Source organism: Onychostruthus taczanowskii, unplaced genomic scaffold, assembly GCF_017590055.1.
Source record: "Onychostruthus taczanowskii isolate IOZ18803 unplaced genomic scaffold, ASM1759005v1 scaffold61, whole genome shotgun sequence".
Classification (NCBI taxonomy): Eukaryota; Metazoa; Chordata; class Aves; order Passeriformes; family Passeridae; genus Onychostruthus; species Onychostruthus taczanowskii.
This window is the reverse complement of record NW_024503790.1, coordinates 5,678,513-5,697,065: the sequence shown is the minus strand read 5'-3', so window position 1 is coordinate 5,697,065 and position 18,553 is coordinate 5,678,513. Positions and strand designations below refer to the sequence as shown.

At 56.3% G+C, this 18,553-nt stretch overlaps 1 protein-coding gene across 1 annotated transcript in view; it reads left to right on the top strand.

Annotated features, from left to right (window-relative positions):
* The window catches only part of AGRN (agrin), a 104,326-nt gene extending 86,674 nt beyond the window's left edge, over positions 1–17,652 (top strand). Inside the window, exons 25-34 of the mRNA XM_041419850.1 lie at positions 124–258; positions 350–446; positions 1,578–1,742; positions 4,143–4,254; positions 7,753–7,869; positions 8,804–8,993; positions 9,813–9,900; positions 13,077–13,301; positions 14,534–14,637; positions 15,909–17,652. Coding sequence (XP_041275784.1) covers positions 124–258; positions 350–446; positions 1,578–1,742; positions 4,143–4,254; positions 7,753–7,869; positions 8,804–8,993; positions 9,813–9,900; positions 13,077–13,301; positions 14,534–14,637; positions 15,909–16,066 — 1,391 coding nt within the window. The 3' untranslated portion in view covers positions 16,067–17,652. The remainder of the gene's footprint in view (positions 1–123; positions 259–349; positions 447–1,577; positions 1,743–4,142; positions 4,255–7,752; positions 7,870–8,803; positions 8,994–9,812; positions 9,901–13,076; positions 13,302–14,533; positions 14,638–15,908) is intronic.
* Positions 17,653–18,553: the final 901 nt, after the last annotated feature.

The window sequence follows — 18,553 nt, the reverse complement described above, 5'->3', positions numbered from 1 at the left end:
GCCTGTGCCCGCAGGCCCCACGTGTGCCTTTGAGAGACTCTGGGGACCCTGGGGACACTGGGGACACGGGGGACACTGGGGCCATGTGCCTGGGGGTTGGTGCCAAGCTGCCTGTGCCCGCAGGCCCCACGTGTGCCTTCGAGAGGAACCCGTGCGAGCCGTCCCCGTGCCACGTCTCTGCCACCTGCCTGGTGCTGCCCGACGGGGGCCCGCTGTGTGCCTGTCCCATGGGCCGTGAAGGGGACCTCTGCGAGCGAGGTGGGACGGCAGGGGGGTGTCCCCAGCCCGGGGCGGCCTCTGGGACGCGTGCCGCGCCCCGTGCCCCTGACGCTGCCCGCTTTGTGCCCAGTGACGGAGCAGGACCAGTCCGTGCCCTTCCTGCCCGAGTTCAACGGCTTCTCCTACCTGGAGCTCAACGGGCTGCAGAGCTTCGTGCCCGACCTGCAGTGAGTGCAGGGACAGCGAGGGACAAACCCCACCCACAGCGCCCACAGCTGGCAGGGCTGGCACTGCTGCCACGCCCACGGCATCGGGGTTATCCCGGGAGCGGCTGGAGGGGAGGGGATCCATAATCCAGAATCCATCATCCATAATCAGTAACCCACAATCCATAATCCACAATCAATAACCCACAATCCATAATCTAGAATCCATCATCTGTAATCAATAACCCACAATCTATAATCCACAATCAATAACCCACAATCCACAATCAATAACACACAATCCATAATCCACAATCTGTAATCCATATCCCACAATCCATAATCCATAACCCATGATCCATAATCAATAACCCAGAATCCATAACCCACAATCCATAATCAATAACCCGGAATCTACAGGCCTCAATCCATAACCCCTAATCCACAATAAATAATCCATACCCCAGAATCAATAACCCATAACTCACAACCCCCAATCCATAACCCACAATCAATAACCCCCAATCCATAATCCACAATCTGTAATCCATATCCCACAATCCATAATCCATCACTGCTGCATTGCTGGCACTGCTGCATTACTGCCCTGATGGCACTGCTGCATTATAACCCGGAATCCACAACCCTCAATCCATAACCCATAATCCACAATAAATAATCCATAACCCAGAATCAATAACCCATAACTCACAACCCCCAATCCATAACCCACAATCAATAACCCCCATTGAATAATCAATAATCCATAATCAATAACCCCATTCAATAACCCGTAATAAATAATCCATCATCAATAATCAGTAATCCATAACCCATAATCCATAACCCCCAATCCATAACCTAGAATCCATCATCTGTAATCAATAACCCACAATCTATAATCCACAATCAATAACCCACAATCCACAATCAATAACGCACAATCCATAATCCACAATCTGTAATCTATAACCCACAATCCATAATCAATAACCCGGAATCCACAACCCTCAATCCATAACCCATAATCCACAATAAATAATCCATAACCCAGAATCAATAACCCATAACTCACAACCCCCAATCCATAACCCACAATCAGTAATCCTGATCAATAATCAATAACCCCTGATCAATAACCCCCTGTGTCAGGGACAAGATGTCCATGGAGGTGGTGTTCCTGGCCAAGCAGCCCAGCGGGATGATCTTCTACAACGGCCAGAAGAGCGACGGCAAGGGGGACTTTGTGTCGCTGGCACTGCAGCAGGGCCACCTGGAGTACAGATACGACCTGGGCAAAGGGCCGGCGCTGCTCAGGTGAGGCGCTGCGGGTACTGCTGCACTGCTGCATTGCTGGCACTGCTGCACTGATAGCACTGCTCAGGTGAGGCACTGCTGACTGCTGCACTGATGGTACTGCTGCACTGCTGGTACTGCTGCACTGCTGGCACTGCTGCACTGATGGTACTGCTGCACTGCTGGTACTGCTCTACTGAGGCACTGCACTGCTGGCTGCACTGATGGTACTGCTGCACTGCTGGCACTGATGGTACTGCTGCATTGCTGCACCCGCCGTGGTTGCTCAGGTGAGGCGCTACTGGTGCAGCTGCACTGCTGCATTGCTGGCACTGCTGCACTGATAGCACTGCTCAGGTGAGGCACTGCTGACTGCTGCACTGATGGTACTGCTGCATTGCTGCACTGCTGCACTGCTGGTACTGCTGCACTGCTGGTAGTGCTGCACTGCTGCATTGCTGGCACTGCTGCATTACTGCCCTGATGGCACTGCTGCATTGCTGCACTGCTGCACTGCTGCATTGCTGGCACTGCTGCATTACTGCCCTGATGGCACTGCTGCATTGCTGCACTGCTGCACTGCTGCATTGCTGGCACTGCTGCATTACTGCCCTGATGGCACTGCTGCATTGCTGCACTGCTGCACTGCTGCATTGCTGGCACTGCTGCATTACTGCCCTGATGGCACTGCTGCATTGCTGCACTGCTGCACTGCTGCATTGCTGGCACTGCTGCATTACTGCCCTGATGGCACTGCTGCATTGCTGCACTGCTGCACTGCTGCATTGCTGGCACTGCTGCATTACTGCCCTGATGGCACTGCTGCATTGCTGCACTGCTGCACTGCTGCATTGCTGGCACTGCTGCATTGCTGCACTGATGGTACTGCTGCATTGCTGCATTGCTGGCACTGCTGGTACTGCTGCACTGCTGGCCCTGCTGCGCTGCTCAGTTGAGGCCCTGCTGGCACTGCGGCCCTGTCAAGATGAGGGTACAGGTGCCAGTCTCCGTGCCCAGGTGAGGGCACTGGTGGCACTCTCCCTGCCCAGGTGAGGGCACTGGTGGCACTCTCCCTGCCCAGGTGAGGGCACTGGTGGCACTCTCCCTGCCCAGGTGAGGGCACTGGTGGCACTCTCCCTGCCCAGGTGAGGGCACTGGTGGCACTCTCCCTGCCCAGGTGAGGGCACTGGTGGCACTCTCCCTGCCCAGGTGAGGGCACTGGTGGCACTCTCCCTGCCCAGGTGAGGGCACAGGTGGCCCTCTGCTGGCACTGCTGCACTGCTCAGTTGAGGCCCTGCTGGCACTGTGGCCCTGCCAAGATGAGGGTACAGGTGCCACTCTCCGTGCCCAGGTGAGGGCACTGGTGGCACTGTGGCCCTGTCCAGGTGAGGGCACTGGTGGCACTGGTGGCACTGTGGCCCTGCCCAGGTGAGGGCACTGGTGGCACTCTGCTCGCGCTGGGGGCACGGCGGCCGTGCCCAGGTGAGGGCACTGGTGGCACTCTGCTGGCACTGGTGGCACTGTGGCCGTGCCCAGGTGAGGGCACTGGTGGCACTCTGCTGGCACTGGTGGCACCGTGTCCCCACATGCCAGGCCTGGCCCAGCTGCTGTGCAGTCCCCCCAGCACCGTTCCTCGGGGTGCCGATCGCTCATTCCCTGTGTCGGGGCAGACCCAGCAGGAATTTCTCTTCCCTTCCCGGGGATTATTCAGCATCCCGCTTTGGCGACCTCCCCCACGTCTTTTAAACCCTTTTTTTCCCTTTTTTCCCCCTCAGGAGCAGGGAGCCGGTGCCCCTGAACGCGTGGGTCAGCGTCCTGCTGGCCCAGGTGAGGGCACAGGTGGCACTGGTGGCACTGTGGCCCTGCCCAGGTGAGGGCACTGGTGGCACTGTGGCCCTGCCCAGGTGAGGGCACAGGGGGCACTGGTGGCACTGTGGCCCTGCCCAGGTGAGGGCACAGGTGGCACTGGTGGCACTGTGGCCCTGCCCAGGTGAGGGCACTGGTGGCACTCTGCTGGCACTGGTGGCACTGTGGCCGTGCCCAGGTGAGGGCACAGGTAGCACTGGTGGCACTGTGGCCCTGCCCAGGTGAGGGTACAGGTGGCACTCTGGTGGCACTGGTGGCACTCTCCCTGCCCAGGTGAGGGCACAGGTGGCACTCTGGTGGCACTGGTGGCACTGTGGCCCTGCCCAGGTGAGGGCACAGGTGGCACTGGTGGCACCGTGTCCCCACATGCCAGGCCTGGCCCAGCCGCTGTGCAGTCCCCCCAGCACCGTTCCTCGGGGTGCCGATCGCTCATTCCCTGTGTCGGGGCAGACCCAGCAGGAATTTCTCTTCCCTTCCCGGGGATTATTCAGCATCCCGCTTTGGCGACCTCCCCCACGTCTTTTAAACCCTTTTTTTCCCTTTTTTCCCCCTCAGGAGCAGGGAGCCGGTGCCCCTGAACGCGTGGGTCAGCGTCCTGCTGGAGAGGAGCGGCCGCAAGGGCGTCCTGAGGGTCAACAACGGCCAGAGGGTGACGGGGGAGTCCCCGGTGAGTGGGGAGGGACCCTGCCCTGGTCACCTCCGGGGTTTAGCAGGCTCCTGGGATTTAAATTCGGGATTTGAGGGGAGTTTCTCAGGTTCCTGGGCTTTAAATTGTGGATTTGAGTGGAGTTTCTCAGGTTCCTGGGCTTTAAATTCTGGGTTTAGTGGAGTTTCTCAGGTTCCTGGGCTTTAAATTCTGGATTTGAGGGGAGTTTCTCAGGTTCCTGGGCTTTAAATTGTAGATTTCAGTGGAATTTCTCAGGTTCCTGGGCTTTAAATTCTGGATTTGAGGGGAATTTTTCAGGTTCTTGGGCTTTAAATTGTGGATTTCAGTGGAATTTCTCAGGTTCCTGGGCTTTAGCTCGTGGGTTTGAGTGGAATTTCTCAGGTTCCTGGGCGTTAAATTCTGAATTTGAGGGGAGTTTCTCAGGCTCCTGGGCTTTAAATTGTGGATTTGAGTGGAGTTTCTCAGGTTCCTGGGCTTTAAATTGTAGATTTGAGTGGAATTTTTCAGGTTCCTGGGCTTTAAATTCTGGATTTGAGGGGAGTTTCTCAGGTTCCTGGGCTTTAAATTCTGGATTTGAGGGGAATTTCTCAGGTTCCTGGGCTTTAGCTCGTGGGTTTGAGTGGAATTTCTCAGGTTCCTGGGCGTTAAATTCTGAATTTGAGGGGAGTTTCTCAGGCTCCTGGGCTTTAAATTGTGGATTTGAGGGGAGTTTCTCAGGCTCCTGGGCTTTAAATTCTGGATTTGAGGGCAGTTTCTCAGGTTCCTGGGCTTTAGCTCGCGGGTTTGAGTGGAATTTCTCAGGTTCCTGGGCGTTAAATTCTGAATTTCAGTGGAGTTTCTCAGGCTCCTGGGCTTTAAATTCTGGATTTGAGGGCAGTTTCTCAGGTTCCTGGGCTTTAGCTCGCGGGTTTGAGTGGAATTTCTCAGGTTCCTGGGCTTTAAATTGTGGATTTGAGGGGAATTTTTCAGGTTCCTGGGCTTCAAATTCTGGATTTGAGGGGAATTTCTCAGGTTCTTGGGCTTTAAACTGTGGGTTTGAGTGGAATTTCTCAGGCTCCTGGGCTTCAAATTGTGGATTTGAAGGTGGGGAAGTGAAATTTCTCAGGTTCCTGGGCTTTAAATTGTAGATTTCAGTGGAATTTTTCAGGTTCCTGGGCTTTAAATTGTGGAATTGAGAGGAATTTTTCAGGCTCCTGGGCTTTAAATCCTGAATTTGAGGGGAATTTCTCAGGTTCTTGGGCTTTAAACTGTGGGTTTGAGTGGAATTTCTCAGGTTCCTGGGCTTTAAATTCTGGATTTCAGTGGAATTTCTCAGGTTCCTGGGCTTTAAATTCTGGATTTCAGTGGAATTTCTCAGGTTCCTGGGCTTTAAATTCTGGATTTCAGTGGAATTTCTCAGGTTCCTGGGCTTTAAATTCTGGATTTCAGTGGAATTTCTCAGGTTCCTGGGCTTTAAATTCTGGATTTCAGTGGAATTTCTCAGGTTCCTGGGCTTTAAATTCTGGATTTCAGTGGAATTTCTCAGGTTCCTGGGCTTTAAATTGTGGATTTGAGGGGAATTTCTCAGGTTCTTGGGCTTTAAACTGTGGGTTTGAGTGGAATTTCTCAGGCTCCTGGGCTTCAAATTGTGGATTTGAAGGTGGAGAAGTGAAATTTCTCAGGTTCTCGGGCTTTAAATTCTGGATTTGAGGGTGGAAGAGCGGAATTCTCAGGTTCCTTGGCTTTAAACTGTGGTTTGAGTGGAATTTCTCTGGATATTGGGCTTTAAATCATGAATTTGAAGGTGGGAGAGTGGAGTTCTCAACTTCCTGGACTTTAGCCTGTGGATTAGAGTGGAATTTCTCAGGTTCCTGGGCTTTAAATCCTGAATTTGAGGGGAATTTCTCAGGTTCCTGGGCTTTAAATCCTGGGTTTTACTGGAATTTCTCAGGTTCCTGGGCTTTAAATCCTGGGTTTTACTGGAATTTCTCAGTTTCCTGGGCTTTAGCTCCTGGGTTTGAGGGTGGAGCAGCAGGCAGGGGAGGATCCCTGTCCCTGCCCAGATCTCAGCCAGGTTCCAGGGATGCCTTGGATGAGCCCCCCACCCTCTCCCGGACCCCCCCTCCCTTATTCCAGGTCCCCACCCGTCCCTGTGTTGGCACAGCTACGTGAGGCACCCCTGGGTCACTAATTAATCACTAATTAAGATCCCCCCAGCAGCGAGAGGAGCTCAGGGAGCAGGAAAATCCCCAGCCCTGCTGCTGCTGCTGCATCCCCTGGTGCTTGCTCTGCTCTTCTCCCCGCTGGGAATTTTGCAGTTCCAGCCTCTCCCTGTCCCTCCCTGCATTCCTGGGGGTCCCTTCCCTCCCCTTTTTCCAGGAGAAGCCCTGCTGAGCTCCCCCCTCAGCCCACAGAACCAACAGAGGCATTTTCCTGCCCTCGCTCTCCTCTTTCCAAGCTCCTCTCTGAGCAGAGCAGCTCCTGGGTGGCAGTGACCCTCCTGCCACCTCCTGCCACCCCCAGAGCCCCCCAGCCCTGGTGGCAGCGGGGCAGTGGCAGCCCTGCCTGTTGCAATGGCACCCCACTGATGTCCCTTTTCTCTCTCTTTTTTTTTTTTTTTTTTTCTCTCTCTCCCTTTGATTTTCCTTTGTATTTTCCCCTCCCCTGCTGTCTGGATCCCAGAAATCCCGTAAGGTACAGATAAGTATGACCCCCACCACGCCTCCATCTCATCTCCTTCCTTCCTTCCTGTTTTTGTGCTTTTTCATCTTCCCCATCTGGTTCAGGATCCCTGTAGTTTAGAGCCCTTCATTGCCTCTCCTGTGCTTCATTCCCAGCCAGTTGTCACCTTTTGTTTTGGGACCATTTCCAATTAATCTGGTCATTTATTTTGTGTTAATCCCACAAAGCATTAGCTAGTGCTCCATGTCACCCCGTCCTTGCTGTGGCCCTGGCTCCATCCCAGAGAATTCCCAGGAATCCTGGGGCTGGCGACAGCAAGGAGGGAATTTTCTCCTCCAAAACCACCACGTGGGGTGCAGGAGAACCTCCTCAAGCCATGGGGTGCAGGAGAAAAGCTGAACCTGCTCCTCAAACCTGGGACAGCAAGGCTGGATCCCTCTGGAACAGGCTGGGATTGAGCAGCAGCCCTGCAGGGGCTCTGGGCAGTGTCTGGGTACCCCAATTTTGGGGGGGCACACAAAAGCAGAGCCCCCCTCCAGGCCTGAGGGTGTGGGAAGAGCCTCTCCCCAAAATTTAATCCAGGGGAAACCTTTCCCAGGTGCCTGCTGGGGGTGGGACCTGGCAGTCCTTGGCATGAGGAGGTTTCCTGGAGGCTCCATCCGTAGAGTCATAAATAAAATAGAAAATATCATCAAGTAAATTACCATCAAACAAATTAATTATCATCAAATCTCCCAAACGGAGAGAGCCATGAGGACCATCAAGGCCAGCTCCTGGCCCTGCAGGGACAGCCAGGGAGGAGCTGACACCTTGTCCTTGATGTCCCTGTTCCCCCAGGTGCCTCACATGGTGCTGAACCTCAAGGAGCCCTTCTATGTGGGGGGAGCCCCCGACTTCTCCAAGCTGGCTCGAGCAGCTGCCATCTCCAGCGGCTTCCAGGGAGCTGTGCAGAGGGTGAGGTCCTGCTGGGACAGCCCAGTGTCCACTGGGACAACCAGTGTCCTGCTGGGACAGCCCAGTGTCCCACCTGTCCTGGGATGGACCTGGGAGCTCTCCTGGTGGTGGAAAAGTGGCACCAGTGGGGGACAGAAGGGGAATTTGGGGACACTTGGAATGGATTTCCATCACCTCAGGGTTAAGGGATAGGTTCCCATCATCTCAGGGATGGATTCCCATTTAAGGGATGGGTTCCCACCTCAGGGATGGGTTCCCACATTAAGGATGGATTCCCACCTTAGGGATGGGTTCCCACCTCAGGGATGGGTTCCCATCATGTCAGGGATGAGTTCCCACATTAAGGATGGATTCCCACCTTAGGGATGGATTCCCATTTAAGGGATGGATTCCCACCTTAGGGATGGGTTCCCACCTCCTCTTGTCCCCACGGACACTGCCTGGTGTCCCCAGATGACCAGAGGTGGGTGGGAAGGACCATCAGAGGATCCCAGCCTGGTTTGGGGTGGAGGAACCTTCAAGCTCCCCATGGGCAGGGACACCTTCCACCGGGATGGATTCCCACCTTAGGGATGGGTTCCCACCTCAGGGATGGATTCCCACCTTAGGGATGGGTTCCCACCTCAGGGATGGATTCCCACCTCAGGGATGGATTCCCACCTCAGGGATGGATTCCCACCTTAGGGATGGGTTCCCATCTCCTCTTGTCCCCACGGACACTGCCTGGTGTCCCCAGATGACCAGAGGTGGGTGGGAAGGACCATCAGAGGATCCCAGCCTGGTTTGGGGTGGAGGAACCTTCAAGCTCCCCATGGGCAGGGACACCTTCCACCACCCCAGCCCGGCCTGGGACGCTGCCAGGGATGAGAATTCCCCATTTTTTTGGGAAATCCCTGCCCAGCAGCTCCTGGCTGAGCCCTCTGTGCTCCTGCAGATCTCCCTGGACGGCGTGCCCGTGCTGAAGGAGCAGAACATCCGCAGTGCCAGGGAGATCTCCCCGTTCCGGGGGCACCCCTGCACCCAGAAACCCAACCCCTGCCAGCACGGGGGCTCCTGCAGCCCCAGCCTGGGGGGCTACCACTGCTCCTGCCACAGGGGCTTCTCGGGGGCCCACTGCGAGAAGGGTGGGTGCCAGGGGGGCTGGGGGTGGCACAGGGGGCTGGAGGTGGCCATGGGGAGCTGGAGGTGGCACAGGGAAGGTGGAGGTGACACAGGGAATGTGGCCATGGGGAGCTGGAGATGGTCATGGGGGGCTGGGGATGGCACAGGGGGCTCGAGGTGGCCATGGGAGGTTGGAGGTGGCCACAGGGGACTGGGGGTGGCCCGGGGAGGGTGGAGGTGACACAGGGAATGTGGAGGTGGCACAGGGAGCTGGGGGTGGCCATGGGGGCCTGGGGGTGGCACAGGGGGCTGGGGGTGCCATGGGGAGTTGGAGATGGTCCTGGGGGGCTGGTGGTGGCCCAGGGGGCTGGAGGTGGCCATGGGAGCCTGGAGGGGGCCCAGGGAAGGTGGAGGTGGCCATGGGAGCCTGGAGGTGGCCATGGGGAGCTGTAGGTGGCCCAGGGGGCTGGGGGTGGCCATGGGGAGCTGGAGGTGGCCCAGGGAAGGTGGAGGTGGCCCCGGGAGGCTGGATGGAAAACCTGGAAAACCTCCAGCAGAAGTTCAGCGCATCCAGCAGGGGTTGTGATGAAAACCAGCACCAGTCAGGAAGGTCTGGGAGAGGAGAACCCTTGGAGATCTCAGCTGGGGAGCCGCGGGATGGGCTGGCTTGGGAGGGACCCTGAATCCCCCCCAGGCTCCAGAGCCCCTCCGACCCCCGGGGTGGCACTCGCTGGGGACACGGGGCCGTGTCCCTGTGCTGGCAGGGCTGCCGGGGGGGGGGGTTTCCCCACCTCCCAGGAATCCCCTGGCCGTTCCTTTGCCATGTCCCTGTTTCCCCTCAGTGATCATCGAGAAGGCGGCGGGGGACGCCGAGGCCGTGGCCTTCGACGGCCGCACGTACCTGGAGTACCACAACGCTGTCACCAAGAGGTACCTGTCCCCAGGAGCCGGGAGGAGCAGCCGGGATCCCGGAGCTCCAAAGGGAGCCGGCTGATCCTGGTTCTCCCGGGTTTTGCCCCAAATTCCCAGCTCCGGGCCTGGCTGTGGCGCTGGGAATGGGGTGGAGGAGGATCCTGAGGGTCCCGCAGGGATGGGACGTGTGGGACTGTCCCAACCCCGGGCTGGGGAGGAGCCTGGGGTGTCCATGGATGTGCTGCTCCTTGGGAATTCCCTCTGGGAATGAGCAGAGCTCCCCCTGAGCTGGAAATTCCTCCTTGTGCTTGGGAATTCCCTCTGGGAATGAGCAGAGCTCCCCCTGAGCTAGAAATTCCTCCTTGTGCTTGGGAATTCCCTCTGGGAATGAGCAGAGCTCCTCCAGGATGGAAATTCCTCCTTGTCCTTTGGAATTCCCTCTGGGAATGAGCAGAGCTCCTCCAGGCTGGAAATTCCTCCTTGTCCGTGGGAATTCCCTCTGGGAATGAGCAGAGCTCCCCCTGAGCTCCTCCAGGCTGGAAATTCCTCCTTCAGGAGACTCCTGTGTCCTCCTGCCTCTCCCATTCCTGGTTTCCCAGCCCTGCTGGGGGGTGTGTCCGTGTGGAGGTGCTGTCTGTCCCTCCCTGGGTGTGTCTGTCCCTCCCTGGGTCTGTCCCTCCCTGGCTGTCTGTCCCTCTCTGGGTGTCTGTCCCTCCCTGGCTGTCTGTCTGTCCCTCCCTGGCTGTCTGTCCCTTCTCAATGTCACTGTTTCTCTGTTTCCAAGCCACCTGAGCAATGAGATCCCAGCGTAAGTACGGCCCTGCCACCCTCACCACGTCCCCATTGTCACCCCAAACCCCGGGGCAAGCTCAGGGCAGAGCTGGGTGGGAGGAGGAATCTGGGGCCTCTCCCGGGGTTTTTGGTGGAAAACTCTTCCCATTCCCTGGGGAGGAGGGCTCGCTCAGGGCTGGGTGGGAGGAGGAATCTGGGGCCTCTCCCGGGGTTTTTGGTGGAAAACTCTTCCCATTCCCTGGGGAGGAGGGCTCAGGTGCTGACAGCAGCTGGTGGGGCTGAGCAGGAGCTGCTTCACCTGTGTCACACGCAGCTGCTGTCCCCACCCTGCCACGGCCAGCTGCTGTCCCCAGCACGCCTCAAGTGAATTTTTGAAGCGTGATTTTAATAAGGATGAGCACAGGGAAGGAAAATCCCTGTGGTTTTCTGCTCCAGAGGTGTTGGAGATGGAAACTGGGGGTGCTGATCCTTGATTTTTCCAGCATGGCACTGGGAACCCCTCAGGACATCTCCAGCGTGGATGAGGGGTCAGAAAAAGGGTCAGGGCAGGAGGATGGGGACAAATCCCAATCCCTGGACAGCTGAGATTTGCTGTGGGTCTGTCCTGCATGGAAGGGAAGCCCTAAAAGGGATCCTAAAACTCCCTGCTCCGTGCAAGAGCATTCCCTGCTGTGGGAAGGGGGGAATTTGGGGGATTTGGGGGGGGATCCCTGCCTGTCCCATCCCATCCCACCTCATTGTGTGGGGGCTGAGCTGTGCCTGTGCATGGGGGCTGCAGAGCCACCACCTGCATGTCCACGCCATTGGGAGGGGCTGGAAAGGGATTTTTAGGAATTTTAGGATTATCCTGAGCGTTCTCCTAAGCTGGGCAGTGCCCTTCAGCAGCGTGAGCTCACAGTTGTCACTGTGTCCCCTCCCTGAGCTAATCCCTGCTGCCTTGCAGAGGGAATGTCACCATTCCCAACCTTTTCCCAGCTTTTTCCAGCTTTTTTTCCAGCCTTTTCCCGGCCAATTTGGGCTGTGCTTCTTATAAAAGTGGATTTTTCCTCCTTCAGGGAAGCTCCAGAAGAAAAAGGAAAGGAAAGGAAAGGAAAGGAAAGGAAAGGAAAGGAAAGGAAAGGAAAGGAAAGGAAAGGAAAGGAAAGGAAAGGAAAGGAAAGGAAAGGAAAGGAAAGGAAAGGAAAGGAAAGGAAAGGAAAAAGGAAAGGGAAAAGGAAAAGGAAAAGGAAAAAAGGAAGGAGAGGGAAAAGGAAAAAAGGAAGGAGAGGGAAAAGGAAAGGCAAGGCAGGAAGGCAGGGTCTCCTCGCTGCCCCTCGCTTATGGCTCGCTCCCCTTTTCTCCCCATCCGAGTCCCGAGGCGCTGGATTTCCCCTCGGAGCCCAGGTGAGTGTCCAGGTGTGCCTGTCCCTGCTCTGCCCGTGCCTCAGCATGTCCCTGTGTCCCTGTGTGTGTCCTCTGTGTCCCTGTCCTGGCTTTTTATCCGTGAGGGATGAGCTCTGCACAGGGGGGACAGCAAAGTGCCACCAGCCCCAGGCTGAGGGACCCTGCAGGGACAGCAAAGTGCCACCAGCCCCAGGCTGAGGGACCCTGCAGGGACAGCAGGGCCATGTCCCCCCTGGATGCAGCATCCCTTGGGAATAAAAAGCTCTCTGTGGTGTTTCTGTGTGTCCCACTCCAGCGGTTGCCAGGAGCCTCGTGTCTGTTCCAGAGGCAAAAATCAGGATTCCAACCTGGGGAAAATCCCATCTTTCCTTCCTTCCTCCCTTGGGAAAAGGTTTTGTTGCCTCTGTCCTCTTCCTGTGACAGTCCCCAGGCAGGGATTGATCCTTGTGCTCCATGAGGATAAAAGCAAGGAATCTCCAGAGAATCTCCTTCCTGTGTATCCCAGCCCCAGGAGTGGGATGGAGGCTGTCCCAGCTGCTTTGTGGGATGGAGGTTATCCCAAAATCTGCCATCCTCCAGAGGGAGCAGGTGAAGACAGACCCCATGGGTGAATCCCAGGAGGGGATGGAGATTATCCCAAAATCTGGCACCCCCAAGGGCAGCAGCTGGGACAGACCCTTCCTGTGAATCCCAGGAGGGGATGGAGATTATCCCAAAATCTGGCACCCCCAAAGGCAGCAGCTAGGACAGACCCTTCCTGTGAATCCCAGGAGGGGATGGAGGTTATCCCAAAATCTGGCACCCTCAAGGGCAGCAGGTGGGACAGACCCTTCCTGTGAACCCCAGGAGCGGGACAAAGGCTGACCCAGCTCCGAGCTGCTCTCTGGGATGGAGATTCTCCCAAAACCCGTGACCCTCCAGGCCAGAGGTGGGGACGGGCGGGGAGTTTATCCCGCGGGGAGGAGGAGGAGGAGGAGCAGGGGGAGGCTGCTGGAGGAGCTCCCGTGGTTTCCCCGCAGTGAGAAGGCCCTGCAGTCCAACCACTTTGAGCTGAGCATCAAGACCGAGGCGACGCAGGGGCTGCTGCTGTGGAGCGGGAAGGGGCTGGACAGGTCGGATTACATCGCCCTGGCCATCGTGGACGGCTTCGTGCAGCTCAGCTACGACCTGGGCTCCAAGGCCGTCACCCTGCGCTCCAGCGTGCCCGTCAACACCAACCAGTGGGTGCACATCCGCGCCTCCCGGTGAGCCTCGGCTGCAGCGGGAGCGGGAGCGGGAGCGGGATCGGGATTGGGATTGGGATCGGGATCGGGATCTGGATCAGGATTGGGATTGGGATCTGGATCTGGATCGGGATTAGGATCGGGATCTGGATTGGGATCAGGATTGGGATCGGGATCTGGATCGGGATTGGGATCAGAATTGGGATCTGGATTGGGATCAGAATTGGGATCTGGATTGGGATCTGGATCTGGATCAGGATTTGGATTGGGATCAGGATTGGGATTGGGATCTGGATTAGGAGCAGGATCTGGATCTGGATTGGGATCAGGATCTGGATCGGCATTGGCATCGGGATCAGGATCTGGATTGGGAGCTGGATTAGGAGCAGGATCAGGACTGGGATCTGGATTGGGATCTGGATTGGGATTGGGATCAGGATTGGGATCTGGATCGGGATCTCAGTCGGGATTGGGATCTGGTTTGCGATCAGGATTGGGATCAGAATCTGGGTCTGGATTGGGATCTAGATCAGGAGTGGGCTCTGGATTGGGACTGGGATCTGGATCTAGGTTGGGATTGGGATCAGGATTGGGATCTGGATCAGGATTGGGGTCAGGATCGGGATTGGGATCTGGATTGGGATTGGGATCTGGATTGGGATTGGGATCTGGATCAGGATTAGGATCAGGATTGGGATCGGGATCAGGATCGGGGTCAGCATCAGGATGGAGTAGCTGGGAGTGAGGCAGCTTCTCCAGCTGAGCTTCGTGATCCTGAAGGATCTCTGCTTGGATAAGAACTCTCAGAACTTTGGGCCTGGAAGCCAAAGCTTAGAATTAAACCCAGGATTTTATCTGAGACCTTGGAAAAGGCTTCTAAATTTAAATGCTAGAAGTGAGAATGTGGATTTATAGTTCAAAGCAGAGACACGTTAAGTAAAGGAAAATTTAGAGTTTTAGAGTTTAAGATATAGAAAAAATAAAGGAACTACAGCCCTGCAGCTGGAAAAGCACTGGTGTGGATATCCCAGGAATGGGGTGGAGGTTATCCCAAAATCTGCCCCCCTTTAGGGCAGCAGTGGGGACAGACCCCACAGGTGAATCCCAATCCCGGGGGTGGGATGGAGTTTATCCCAAAATCCGCCCCTCTGCTGGTTCCCAGTGTCAGGAGCTGCAGGGAGCAGCTCTGGGCTGGCTCCCGGGGCCTTTCCTGAATCCCTGCTGCCCTCCCTCCCTCCGTCCCTCGGGAGCAGGGTGCAGAGGGAGGGCTCCCTGCAGGTGGGGAACGAGGCCCCCATCGCCGGCTCCTCTCCTCTCGGGGCCACCCAGCTGGACACGGACGGGGCGCTGTGGCTGGGTGAGTCCAGGCAAGGGACATCCCCATGTCCCCTGCCGAGGGGTGGGGATGTTTGGGGTGTTGGGGATGTCCCTCCCTTCCTTCAGCGCCATCCTGTGGCCTCTCAGATGGCTGAAAAATGCCCTGTCCCCTGTGCTGTGCCATCTGTCTGTCCCCTCTCCCCTGCCCTGAGCTGATGCTGTGCCATTTCAGGGGAGCTGTCCCCTGTCCCTTTGCTGTCCCCTGTCCCTGTGCTGTCCCCTGTCCCTTTGCTGTCCCCTGTGCCGTCTCCAGTCCCAGCTGACCCCGTTCTGTTCCAGGGGGTCAGCTGGAACGAGGTTTTGTCCTGTTCCCTGGGCTGTCCCCTGTACTGTCCCCTGTCCCCTGGGCTGTCCTGTGCCCTGTCCCCTGTGATGTCCCCTGGGCTGTCCCCTGCTCTGTCCCTGTCCCCTATCCCAGCTGACCCCATTCCCTTTCCAGGGGGTCTGGACAAGCTGAGCGTGCCCCAGCGCCTGCCCAAGGCGTTCAGCACGGGTTTTGTGGGCTCCATGTGGGACATGCCCTGTCCCCTGGGCTGTCCCCTGCTCTGTCCCTGTCCCCTATCCCAGCTGACCCCATTCCCTTTCCAGGGGGTCTGGACAAGCTGAGCGTGCCCCAGCGCCTGCCCAAGGCGTTCAGCACGGGTTTAATGGCTCCATGCGGGATGTGCCCTGTCCCCTGCTCTGTCCCTGTCCCCTGGGCTGTCCCCTGCTCTGTCCCTGTCCCCTGTCCCTATCCCAGCTGACCCCTGCTCCATTTCCAGGGGGTCTGGACAAGCTGGGCGTGCCCCAGCGCCTGCCCAAGGCGTTCAGCACGGGTTTCGTGGGCTGCATGCGGGACGTGCCCTGTCCCCTGGGCTGTCCCTGTCCCCTGCTCTGTCCCTGTCCCCTGGGCTGTCCCCTGCTCTGTCCCTGTCCCCTGTCCCTATCCCAGCTGACCCCTGCTCCATTTCCAGGGGGTCTGGACAAGCTGAGCGTGCCCCAGCGCCTGCCCAAGGCGTTCAGCACGGGTTTAATGGCTCCATGTGGGACATGCCCTGTCCCCTGGGCTGTCCCTGTCCCCTGCTCTGTCCCTGTCCCCTGTCCCTGTCCCAGCTGACCCCTGCTCCATTTCCAGGGGGTCTGGACAAGCTGAGCGTGCCCCAGCGCCTGCCCAAGGCGTTCAGCACGGGTTTAATGGCTCCATGTGGGACATGCCCTGTCCCCTGTCCCCTGCTCTGTCCCTATCCCAGCTGACCCCTGCTCCATTTCCAGGGGGTCTGGACAAGCTGAGCGTGCCCCAGCGCCTGCCCAAGGCGTTCAGCACGGGTTTCGTGGGCTGCATGCGGGACGTGCTCGTGGACCGGCGGGAGCTGCACCTGCTGGAGGACGCCCTGAACCGGCCGCGGATATTGCACTGCTCGGCCAAATAGAGCCCAGGGACCTCCCTCCCTGCTCCCTCCTCCCTCCCTCCTGCCTATTGCTGTAATTATTTTCTATTTTTGTAAACTTATTGCTTTTTATATTTTTGGGGGGGACAGGGAGGGCAGGAAACCCTTTTTGCTTTCGGGCTCGGGGGGCGGCGAGGCTGGGCCCGAGCAGCGGAACAAAGCTCGGCCCGAGAAGTGACACCAGAACTCTCCCACTGCAGCGTCGATCTTCTTCATACTTGAAGCTTCTTTGTTTTTGGGGTTGTTTTCCCCCTTTTTTCCTGTTTTTTGGGGGGGTTTGTTCCCAAAAACAACCCCGTTCTCCCGTGGGGGAAACGCTGCTGGTGCTGGCGAGGCCTTCACGGATTCACGGGGTGGGAATTCCCACCCTGCTCCGGGCTCTGGCTCTTCCAAACCTTCTCCTGGCCCCGTGTTCACCTGATTCCTGCTGCCCCCTGTTCCTCTCACTGTAATTTATGTGTGTAAGGATCTCAAGTGCTTTTCTCCTCCGAGCTCTGCTCAAATCAGGGATGCCACGCGCCGGAAGGGAGAGAGCCGGGCCCGAGCTTCGCCCTGCGCTCGCCTCGGGACTCTTTGCTGGACTCAGAGCTGCTGGGGAGGCAAAAATGTGGATTTTTCCAGCGGTTCTCCTCCTCCTCTTCCTCTTGGACGCGTGCAGGAGCAGCTGTGAAACCTCATTGCCACATTTTGTGTTCATCCAGACGTGTCCTGAGCCTCCCCAGCCACCGAGCCTGGGCCTCCCTCATGCTGGGGATCACTTGGAGCTCCTCTCCAAGAGCTGGGAATTCTCTCCCTCTTCCAAAAGGACCAGGAGATTCCCTTTTCCCTCCTCAGAGATCTCCTGGACGTGTCCTTCCACGCCCCACAGCATTCTCCAGCCTCTGCCTCCCAGCCTGGCAATGCTGAGCTGCCACTGGAGCCTCTCCCACCAAGAGAATTTGGAATTTTTCATCTTGGACTTGGAGTTTTTGGGTCTTCCACGTCCTCTGGATGCTTCCAGCCCAGCAGGAACGGCTCCAACAGGAGCAGGAGCGGGGCTGGGGAGTATTTGGGGGAATTTGAAGCATTTTCTTCCAGGAAAGGAAAATTTTGGGGCCAGTTCTGAAGTTTCTGGGGTGTGGCTGCAGCTCGGGGTCTCCTGGGTGTGGAGAGGAACAGATGGATCCCAGCTCTGGAAGAAATCCCATCTTCCATTGGGATTCCTTCTCCATGGAAGGATTTCCTGCTGCTTTGTGGCCTCTGTGTCCCTTTCCCACCCTCAGCTGGAATTTCTCTGTGGAAAAACAACTTTAGGGAATTCATCTGCAGGATCTGGATGGGAATTCCTGCCCAAGGTGCCAGAATTTGGCTTTTTTTTCCCCTAAATTTCCACCCCACTTTGCAGGGCACCCTTTGAAATGGGGGTTTTGGCACCAACTTTTGAGCCAGGAAAGGTCAAATTTCTTCTCTCAGGGTGAGCTCTGAACAAAGGTGGAACCAAGAGGGAAAACCAATGGAAAAACCACTTGGATTTGCTTTGATTTCATTTATTTGATTAAAAAAAAAATAAATATTCCCAACCTGTGACATTCCTGTGGAAAATGCAGGGTTAAATATTCCATGGGGGGCTGTGCCCTGTGTGGGATGAGGGCTCTGCTGTGCCTGGGCCGTTCTGTGGGTGCCAAAATTCCCATTTTTTGGTGCTGCTGGGTCCAAATTGGGATTCCTGGTTGGGAAATGCTGGGGTGCGATGGGAGGGAGGGGTCTGGGAGTGCCCCCATCCATATTTTGGGAATGGCATTCCCAACTGGGCTGGTGTTCCAGCTCCAGAGGGATGGAGAAGCTGCTGATTTTCAGGAATGAAGAAAAACAACAAAAAAACCCCCCAAGAACTGAACAAAAATAAATATAAAAACTCATTCTGCTTTGGCTGGGGCTTGGAAATGCCTTAAACCAGGATTTGTGTCCTCGTGAGGGAGCATTTTGGGATTTATTTGGAATTTCCAGCAGCGCATTCACCTGGGCTTCATTTTTAACAACATTTCTACCACAGAACGTGCCAAAAAAAAAAAAAAAAAAAAAAACATGGGGGTTGGTTTTTTTTTTTTTTTTTTTTTCTGGATTTGCTTTTTTTTTTTGCTTTTTTTTTTTTTAATTTAAAACCCCTGAGGTGTCCATGGAGAGGGTGAATTCCTGACCTTGGGAGCTGCTGGGCGATGCGCAGTAGAGGAGCAGCATGATGTAACCATTACTAACTCGTGTCTTTCGTCAAATCACCCAGAAATAAAGTTTGGAAACGATTAAAGAGGTTTTTAAGGGGCCTGCTGCTTCTTTTTTTTAATTTTTTCCCCTTAGGATAAAGGAGAATCCTGCTTTTCTTGGTGCTGGTTGCTGGGCAGAGGAGGGGGAAGCTCCTGTGTCTCCTAAATTCAGTTTTTCCATGAATTCCATCCCAAATCCCAGGGTTTTGCAGGATTTTTCCTTCCCCTC